This window comes from Henckelia pumila, chromosome 1 (genome assembly GCF_033568475.1).
Source record: "Henckelia pumila isolate YLH828 chromosome 1, ASM3356847v2, whole genome shotgun sequence".
Lineage (NCBI taxonomy): Eukaryota > Viridiplantae > Streptophyta > Magnoliopsida > Lamiales > Gesneriaceae > Henckelia > Henckelia pumila.
In genome coordinates, this window is record NC_133120.1 from 147,203,722 (window position 1) to 147,214,356 (window position 10,635).

The 10,635-nt window shown below is 38.5% G+C and overlaps 1 protein-coding gene across 1 annotated transcript; it reads left to right on the forward strand.

The window, feature by feature from the left end:
- The first annotated feature begins 350 nt into the window (after positions 1-350).
- LOC140874180 (uncharacterized) lies at positions 351-10,195 on the forward strand. Its single transcript, XM_073277461.1, has 7 exons — positions 351-359; positions 710-883; positions 1,117-1,345; positions 1,445-1,501; positions 1,564-1,806; positions 2,112-2,464; positions 9,746-10,195. The coding sequence occupies exons 1-7, from the start codon at positions 351-353 to the stop codon at positions 10,193-10,195; spliced, it is 1,515 nt and encodes a 504-aa protein (XP_073133562.1).
- Positions 10,196-10,635: the final 440 nt, after the last annotated feature.

Below are 10,635 nucleotides of genomic sequence, written 5' to 3' on the forward strand. Positions count from 1 at the left end.
TTGCATATATGAGCATCTTGATCCTGTATCTTTGAGATATCTTGTAGTATGGCGCTCACCCTACGAGTTGTGGATGGTTGGATATGTAAGTCTCGTGTCAGGTCACTGTTATGGTTGGAAACTTGTACTTGTATCAGGTCACCATTATACACTGGGTATAGGAGCCACCTCCTGATGCGACGACGCAGCGTGCTATATACCCTGGGCCCGGTTTATGAGCTTGTTTCTTGACCTTGTGTCTTTGTACCCATACACTTGCATACATGCACATATAATATTTTTATACTCATACTCTCATGTTGAGTGTTTTATGCTCACGTCCTCGTACTGTTTTTGGGACACCCTATTCCATGGGGAAGGTTTGTGTTTGGATGATGCGAGTGGTTCCAGGAGAGCTTAGACTGCAGGATGGCAGCAGTTGGAGATGTTTGTGTTCTGACTAGAATTTTAGTATTTGTTTCATTTGGGTTAATACATTTTCTATATGGTTGTATAACTAAGTATTTACAGATTCCTTTCCTTGGGATTGTAACTTGTTTTATGATTTTTGCTGTTAATTTCTGATTATTGTTTAATTAAGTTAAATGCATGCATAAGCTCTTGATTAGTAGGTAATCACGATGCGGGTCACTACATTTATGGTATCAGAGCATGCATAGTAATCTTGGGATATAGATTCTGCTTGAGGTAATCTTTGCTTGTCTTGTAGATGGCAGATCAGGATGATTGGAGTAGTCATGGTAGTGTTGGACGATGGGGTGATGATGATGCTCAGGGACATCATCGGGAGTATCGCCAGCATCATGAAAGACATCACCGTGATGATCACGGGCATTTTAGTATGCATCTATTTGTGCAGATGGGTCCTAAGCCATTGATTGGGGTGAATCTCCAGAGGATGCAAAGAATTGTCTAGAGCATATGGAGAACTGGTTCCGAGAATTTCGTTGCACAGAGGAACATAAGATGGAGACACTTAGTTTTTTGGTAGAGGGGCGTGCTCGGAAATGGTGGAGGTCTACGTCACCACCTTTCATCACCGCACGAGAAGTAGCTACATGGGCGGAGTTTCTCATAGCTTTTCATAAGCTATATTTTCCTCCCGCACTCCGATAGGCGAAGGCTAGTGAATTGCTGAGTTTGAGGCAAGGTTTGATGTTGATTTATGAGTACCAGCAGAAGTTTTTTGAGTTGTTGCCCTATTTTCCTCAAATTTCTGACAGCACTGAAGCAAAATATAATCTTTTTCTTCAAGGTCTTAATCCAGAAATTCATGACTGTGTATCTGTTGGTGATGACATGACCTACGAAGGATTGATCAGTCGAGGTCTCCAAGCAGAAGAAAGTATTTGACGTAACAGGTCCTTTCTATCGTCTAGACCTGCGATTTCTTTGGGTCCCCATGCTCAATCTTTCAAGAAGACTGGTTCTACTTCTTCCTCAGGATCCAGGGGAGTGATGTGCTTTGGAAAGAAGGGACAGGGTCCTTGTAGCCATTATGGTAAGGATCATCCTACTAGCAGATGCCGTAGAGTTTCGGGTGCATGTTTTTGTTGCGGGAAGATTGGTCACTTGAAGAGGGATTGTCCATAGATCGGGGGAGCTGGTTCTGGTTTGGGTTCTGGATATCAAGACACAGTGCAACAGAGGCCACAGGGACAGTCGATGGGAGGTTCAATCTGAAACCTCATGCTTCTAGTCAAGTGTTTGCCTTGAGACATGATCAGGCAGTGGACGAGAATGAGAGGGTCATAGCGTGTACATTTCTGTTATGTAGTATGCCTGATTCTGTACTCATTGACACTGGTGCATCTCATTCTTTAATTTCTACACATTTTGTTAAGCGGCATAAGTTAACATACATCTCAATGGACACTATGGTTTTTTTTTTCTAACCTGACTGGTCAGCCTGATTTGGCTAAGCGTCTGGTGCTGGGTTGCCCATTAGAGTTTGAGGCGAATGTTTTGATAGCGAATCTCATGATTCTTTTGATGGAGGATTTCGATTGCATCTTAAATAGATATCTTGACTACTTACCGAGCTTTAGTGGACTGCTATCAGAAATTTGTGCGCTTTTATCCGGTTGGAGATGATAGCTGGTTCTTTTAAGGTGAGGGAGCGCGACCTCAGTTGCCTTTGGTATCGGCTTTGAGAGCCTATCGAGCTCTAGAGTCTGGCGGGGAAGGCTACCTCATCCATGCTGTTGATATGTTCACTAGAAGTGTTGGTATCGATGATTTTCCAGTTGTGAATGAGTTTTCGGATGTATTTCTAGATGAGATTCTGGATTTTCCTCCAATCCGGGAAGTTGAGTTTGGCATAGAGTTGATGCCAGGGACTTCTCCTATATCACGAGAACTGTATCTTCTGGCTCCATCAAAGATGCGTGAGTTGAAGCAGCAGCTTAAGGATTTGTTGAACAAGGGTTACATTCGTCCGAGTATTTCTCCTTGGGGAGCACCTGTTATTTTTGTGAAAAAAAAGGATGGGTCTATGCAACTGTGCATTGATTATCAACAGTTGAATCGCATGACCATCAAGAATAAGTATCATTTGCCGGGAATTGATGATTTGTTTCACCAGTTATAGGATACTTCAGTCTACTCCAAGATTGACTTGAGATCTGAATATCACCAGATGCGAATCCGAGATCAGGATATAGCCAAGATAGAATTTAGGACCAGGTATGAGCATTATGAGTTCTTGTTAGTGCCATTTGGGTTGACTAATGCGCCGGTTGTATTCATGGATCTGATGAATCAGGTATTTCGGGAATTTTTGGACAAGTTTGTCGTCATGTTCATTGATGACATCTTAGTATATTCACGTGATGTGAATGAGCATGTTTATCATCTGAGGCTTGTGTTGCAGACTCTGAAGGATTGAAAGGGGTATGCTAACCTGAGTAAGTGCAAGTTTTGGCTTGATCAAGTGGTATTTCTTGGTCATATAATATCCAGAGACGGAGTTTCTGTTGATCCGAGCAAGATTGATGTTATGTTGAACTGGTCGCGTCTGACAACAGTGGCTGAGATCCGTAGTTTTCTGGGTCTGGCAGGATATTATCGTCGTTTCATCTCAAATTTCTTGCAGCTAGCTCGACCCCTAACACAACTTACTTGGAAGGACGTGGATTTTGAGTGGTCCTCAGAGTGTGAGGAGAATTTATGTGAACTTCGCAGACAGTTGACTTCTGCACCGGTGTTGGCATTACCGTCAGGATCTGGAGGGTATGTGGTTTATATTGATGCTTCTCTGCAGTGGTTAGGTTGTGTCCTTACTCGGAATGAGAATGTGATAGAATACGCTTCTAGATAGTTGAAATTTCACGAGGATAATTATCGAGTGCATGATCTTGAATTAGCAGCTATTGTTTTTGCATTGAAGATCTGGCGACATTATCTGTATGGTGAGAGATTTGAGATCTTCACAGAATACAAGAGTCTCAAGTATTTGTTCACTCAAGCAGAGTTGAACATGTGACAGAGACGTTGGATGGATTTGCTGAAGGAATATGATTGTGAAAATAAATACCATCTGGGAGCTGCTAATCACCGCTGATGCCTTGAGTCTCAAGGTGAGAGTATCTACACTTCAGACGTGTTTGGTATCTAGTGCAATTGAAGATTGTTGTTCTTCAGGGTATACCTTCAAGCATAAGAAAGGTATGCAGAGTATTCAGATGTTTGCGATTTTATCATAGCCATTTTGTATTCTCAGATTCGAGATGCTCAGATTTTTGATCCGAATACCCAGTGTTTGGCTCGTTTAGCCAACTAAGGTAGTACGTCTGGATTCCATTATCAGCCAAATGGTTCTCTTGGTTTGTCTCGACATATTGTAGTTCCAGAGGATGATACTTTGAGGGAGGATAATTTATCCCAGACTCATCGTACTAAGTTGAGTATTCATCCAGGGAGAAACAAGATATACAGGGACTTGCGTACTCGGTTCTAGTGGAAAGGATTGAAGCATAATGTGTACCAGTATGTTTCGAGATGTTTGGTGTGTCAGCAGGTCAATGCAGAACACCGACGACCTAGAGGATTGTTGACCGCTTAATTCGATATTTACTAGCAAGTGCACTAGGTCAAGTAATAGTAAGTGGACAAAGAGTCTAAGTATCGATCCCACAGGGACTGTTGTCAATTCTCAAGAATTAATTATTTTACTTAATCTAGACAAAATCATAGAAAGAAATTTTATTTAAATAAAATAAAAATTTATTAAGAAATAAGAATTAAAATAGTTGAAAAGAAAATTTAATTAAAACGAGACAACCAAGACACACGTAGGTACCGAAAAAATCATATAACATGTAGTCAATTCAGAACTCAGATTCAATCATAAATTACTTTGAATTCTTTTAACTTGTTCAAAGGTTTATTTCTAGAACAATCAAACCTATTCAAATATTGAAGGATTAATTTTTCGTAATTCTAATCAAATTCAAATGCATGAAAAACTATGAGAATTCAGTTTTCACCTAAAACCGCACACTGAAACCGAATACTATTTCTAGTCGATTTTACCATATGTCAGTAATTAGAGTGATCGAAATCAATTCCTCCTATGTCGACTTATAACAAATTAACATGCAAGCAAACAGTTGATCAAGCTATTCACAAGACAAAAATAAATCTAACAATCAATAAAATAAAATCAAGTCTGAAAAATCCCAAATAAACATCCACGTTTTCTACATGAATTTGTTCGGCCCAATCACGCTGTCTTGGTTGAATAAAATCTACTCAATAATTCAAAAATAAAAAGAAGAAAGGAAGAAAAAACTCGAATGAAAGATGGAGCAGATCTCCAATCTACAAGTCTCCCAGCCGCCTCCTTCTATCTGCGTTCTCCCCTTCATCTGATGTTAAGTCCCCCTTTTTATATGGCTTTGAAAGCTCATAAAATAAAGCCCAAAAAAATAAGGTTTTTAATTCCTCTAATTTTTTCATGATTGCGAAATCTCGCTCGAGAGGTAAAAAAATCCCGCTCGAGCGAGCAAATTTCTGTCCCAAATCTTAAGTTTCTGCGATATGCACGGACCTTGGGCATGGGTCCATGCCTAGGTCCGTGCATTAAACTGGAACGTCGATTTTTTTACGAATATGCACGGACCCCTATCCGGACCCAGGTCCGGGGTCCATGCATGTGTACTTTCCAACGCCCAACATTTTTGAAAAAATCATATCTCGAGTTCTAGCCATCGGATCAAGCTGAAGATTGGACAGCGGCTTTAAAACATCTTGAAATTTATTTTGAACGGTGGAGATCGGATTTGTATTTTAACATTAAAAAATAGATTTTTGACCATTGTTGCTCCATAATTCATTCTTGCGGCTCCTCTCTTGATCCAAAAATCATGATTTCTTCACAAATTCCTACAAAAATCAACCCGCGGAGTGAAATGCACATGCATGAGATAAATTATAAATAAAACATATAAAAACACACATGAAACCAAATGAATGCATGACAAATAAACCTAAAAACAACACCAAAATATGCACACACAATGCACTTATCAACAAAGCCATACTTAAACCTTGCTCGCCCTCGAGCAAGACTAACAACACATTAAACACACAAACACAAACAAAAGTAGGAACAATTCATGGGAATTTGCCTCAGAGAAGTCACATGCCAACTTAAAACACTCTCAACTCTCCACAATACACCCTAAGTTTAACGTGAATGTGTGTGTGTGCGATGCTATTCCGGTTACATGCAACATAGAAAGAATCCGTCTTAAGACTATTTAGAGACCTAATAACACATCAGTGCAAGAGTCACTTTCATGCATCCATTCCTTCAAATTACCTCTAACAAACACACATTCCTTGAGATTATTTTTACGCACCGCCGGATTTTGCACCCGACATTTTTAAGCCCCAATAATTACCCGCAAAATTAGCTATAAATTTGCAGGATGGAGTGACAATCCTATTTAACCCGTAAACTTAGCCATAGATCGGTGATTAAGATTTCAATCCCTTTTCATGCCCGGATGGAATTGGTTTTCAAAAATTAAATTTTTAATTTTATAAATTTGCAACCCCATTTATTTCGCAGACTTAGTCAAGGACAAGGTAATTAGGATTTCAATTCCTTGTTCATTACCCAGATGGAGTTTAATTTTCAAAATTTTCATCTATTTCACTTTTTCAAAACTGTTGGTGCGCCCAAGATCATAAGTGCAATTATTAGAGGATCGTAGAATTCACAAGACACAATTAAGATCACTAAACACCTAGTGCCGTGCAATGATAAAAAAGACAGAACCTTCATCAATTTTTCCCACAAAAATCATAACTTCATATCATCATTGGCTCCCAATTATCATCCTACTCAACACTCATGCAAAAAAAAAAACAATACGATTGCGAATGCAACACATGACAAACACTGAAATAAACTAGTCTTCCCCTCATACTTATCCAAAGCATTGCCCTCAATGCTTTAGAAACAATGAACAGAATGAAAAAACGAACAAACACATGCAAGACAAAATGAAACACAATGAAAATAAAAATAACACTCCCCTGGTTTATGCGTCTGCGTCTTTCTCCAGCTGTAGAACTCCAACAACAACTTCACTTAATGGGGCAACATACTGCACATATAAAGGCGACGGGTAAGGCAATGTATTAAAAAATATAATAAAAATAAAAATAACAATAAAAAGAATAATGAAAACATAACATTGGGTTGCCTCCCAGTCAGCGCTAAATTTATAGTCTATCGCCCGACTATATAGTAAAAACCATCAAAGAGCGGTTTTCGTCCATAGTAAGAATCATACGACTTTACGTATGGGTCTTGATTTCCTATGCTCTCAAGCTTGGCATGATATTGACTTTGTAAGCTCGTCGGTCCAACAATACTCTTCATGAACTGATTGTTTTGGGAAAAGACTCGGATTTCAGGCTGAAAGTCATAGAGGATGTAATAGTATGGAGTTGACGTCAATGGAAAGAATGGATCTTCAAGTGGTGTACATGTAAAGACCATTAACGAGGTCAAATATTTTTCCTTGTATATTTTTTCCTCTTCCACTGTCACTTCTGGATCTTCTTCGCATTCAAATTCCTCTAATAAATTTTCCTCTTGATCTGACTCAATTACTTCATTCTCATGACATATCTCAGAAAATGGTTCTATAAAACTCTCAATCTTCTCATCCAAAAGACTCAAAGAGTTGATGCGGCTTTCTAAGAACTTATTTATCTCTGCCCTGTTTTCTCACAATCTTCTCCAACTGAGCCACATGATCTTCAAAATTACCTAGACACTCTTCTTGATGCTTATATGGTTGGTTCACAAAATTTGTGGAGTTCAATTCTGGAGGATATTGGTGACTCCAACCCTGTAGTGAAGGATCGCAATGCCAATGGTAGTTGAAATCTGCCTAGCATTTAACAAGTGCATCGCACTATCGTAATCTCTGTTGAACAAGTGGTCGTCAGTTGCCAAAGCTCCATAATCCACCCAACTTCTTGTTGGCTCATCCAAACCACCATAAAAAATCTGAGTTAGAGTGTATTTTAAAAAATCATGATATCGACATCTGTTTGTCAAATCATTGAATCTCCCCCAAGCAACATAGAATGACTCCGTGTATTGTTGGCCAAACATTGTGAACACCTGTCGATGATCCATCTCCAAGTACCTCACAAGTAAAAAACAAAAAATTTAATAATAAATAAATAATAAATAAATAACAATAATAAAATGTCTAGTCTCAAGCAAATAATCTATCCTAATATTAACTAAATAGTCCTCGACAACGGCGCCAAAATCTTGACCGCTTAATTCGATATTTACTAGCAAGTGCACTAGGTCAAGTAATAGTAAGTGGACAGAGAGTCTAAGTATCGATCCCACAGGGACTGTTGTCAATTTTCAAGAATTAATTATTTTACTTAATCTAGACAAATCATAAAAAGAAATTTGATTTAAATAAAATAAGAATTTAAAATAAAACTTCTTAAGAAATAAGAATTAAAATAGTTGAAAAGAAAATTTAATTAAAGCGAGACAACCAAGACACACGTAGGTACCGAAAAAATCATGTAACATTTAGCCGATTCAGGACTCAGATTTAATTTTAAATTATGGTGAATTCTCCTAACTTGTTCAAAGGTCTATTTCTAGAACAATAAATCTATTCAAATATTTACGGATTAATTTTTCGTAATTCTAATCAAATTCAAATGCATGAAGAACTGAGAGAATTCAGTTTTCACCTAAAATCGCATACTGAAACCGAATACTATTTCTAGTCGGTTTTACCATATGTCAATTATTAGAGTTATCGAAATCAATTCCTCCTCTGTCGACTTAGAACCAATAACATGCAAGCAAACAACTGATCAGGCTATTCACAAGACAAAAATAAATCTAACAATCAATAAAATAAAATCAAGTCTAAAAAATCCCAAATAAACATTCACGTTTTCTACATGAATTTGTTCGGCCCAATCCCGCCGTCTTGGTTGAAGAAAATCTACTCAATAATTTAAAACAATAATTCAAAAATAAAAATAAGAAAAGAAGAAAAAACTCTGAAAAAGATGGAGCAGATCTCCAATCTCCAAGTCTCCCAGCCGCCTCCTTCTGTTTGCGTTCTCCCCTTCATCTAATGTTAAGTACCCCTTTTTATATGGCTTTGAAAGCTCATAAAATAAAGCTCGAAAATATAAGGTTTTTAATTCCAAAAAATCTAATTTTTTCATGATCGCGAACTCTCGCTCGAGCGGTAAAAAATCCAGCTCGAGCGAGCAACTTTATATCTCAAATCTTAAGTATCTGCTACATGAACGGACCCTCGGATCAAGTTTAAATTTGGACAGCAGCTTTAAAACATCTTAAAATTTATTTTGAAAGGTGGAGATCGGAGTTTTATTCTCTAACATTAAAAATATATTTTTGACCATTGCTGCTCCGTAATTCATCCTTGTGGCTCTTCTCTTGATCCAAAAATCATGATTTCTTTACAAATTCCTACAAAAATCAACCCGGAGAGTGAAATGCACATGCATGACATAAACTATAAATAAAACATATAAAAACACACATGAAACCAAATGAATGCATGACAAATAAACCTGAAAACAACACCAAAATATGCACACACAATGCACTTATCAATTGCTTCATAGTTTGTCTATTCTTGAGTGTAAATGGGAGTTTATCACGATGGATATTGTGACCCATTTGCCGGTATCTTCGAGGAATTGTGATGCTAGTTGGGTTGTGGTGGACCAACTCACCAAGGCATCACATTTCATTCCTTATAACCAAGACTATAGTTTTGACAGGATGGGTCGCTTATACATTCAGAATATTGTACGATTGCATGTAGTACCTGTGAGCATTGTTAGTGATCGAGATCCTAGTTTTTCTTCCAGATTTTTGGGGAGTTTTCAGCGCGCTATGGGTACTACTCTTAGCTTGAGTACTGCTTTCCACCCTGAGACTAACGGGCAGTCGGAGCGCACTATCCGTACTCTTAAGGATATGATTAGAGCATGTTCTATGGATTTTGGTCCCTCTTGGCAAGATCAGTTGCCATTGATTGAGTTCGCATATAACAACAGTTACCATCGCAGTATTGGGATGACACCATTTGAGGCATTGTACGAGCGACGATGTCGTACTCCACTGTTATGGGAATAAGTGGGGGAGCGATAGGTAGAGGGACCAAAATTAGTCCAGTAGGCTATTGATACTGTCGGACAGATCAAGAAACGGATTAATACTACACAGGATCATCAGGCCAGTTATGCGAATACCAAGAGAATACCTTTGCAGTTTGAGATGGGCGAGAAGGTGTTCTTGAGAGTTTCACCATTTCCCAGGATTCTAAGATTTGGTCTCAAGGGTATGCTTTCTCCTAGATTCATTGGTCCGTTTGATATTTTGGAAAGTGTTGGAGATTTGTCTTACAGATTGTCTTTGCCGCCATATTTGTCTAATATCTACGATGTGTTCCATTTATCGCTGTTGCGATGGTATGTGGCTGATGAGTCCCATATCTTGCAGCCGTCTGATGTTCAGTTGGATACAGATCTGACATACGTGGAGAGACTATTGCGTATTTTGAATCAGGAGGTTAAGAGGTTGCGCACGAAAGCTATTCCTCTTGTTCTATTTCAGTGGCAGCGCCGAGGCACTAAAGAAGCCACTTGAGAACTTGAGAGTCGTATGCGTGCAGACTATCCAGAGTTATTTTAATTGTTTTGTATCTTAGTTGTATCTTGTAAAATATTCAGCTTGAATAAAGGATTATATTCAATATCTTGTTTTGCATACTTAAGATTTAATTTCAAGGACGAAATATCTTAAGTATGGGGAGAATGTTGTAGCCCGGTCCCATTTTACAAGATTAATTAACCGAATATGATTAAGGAAGGATTAAATTGGATTTAATTAAAGAAAATTTGAAAATTAAATCGGGTGAGATCGGAGCATCCGTTCTCAGAACAGAGCATCCGAACCCAACACCAGCTATCCAATGAGGTGTCAATTTTGCATCGACATGTGGCGGAGATCAGACCGTCCGATGTGCTTGCGGGACAGATTTCATGATATTGCGACACGTGGCAGAAGCATGCAGATCGGACCGTCCG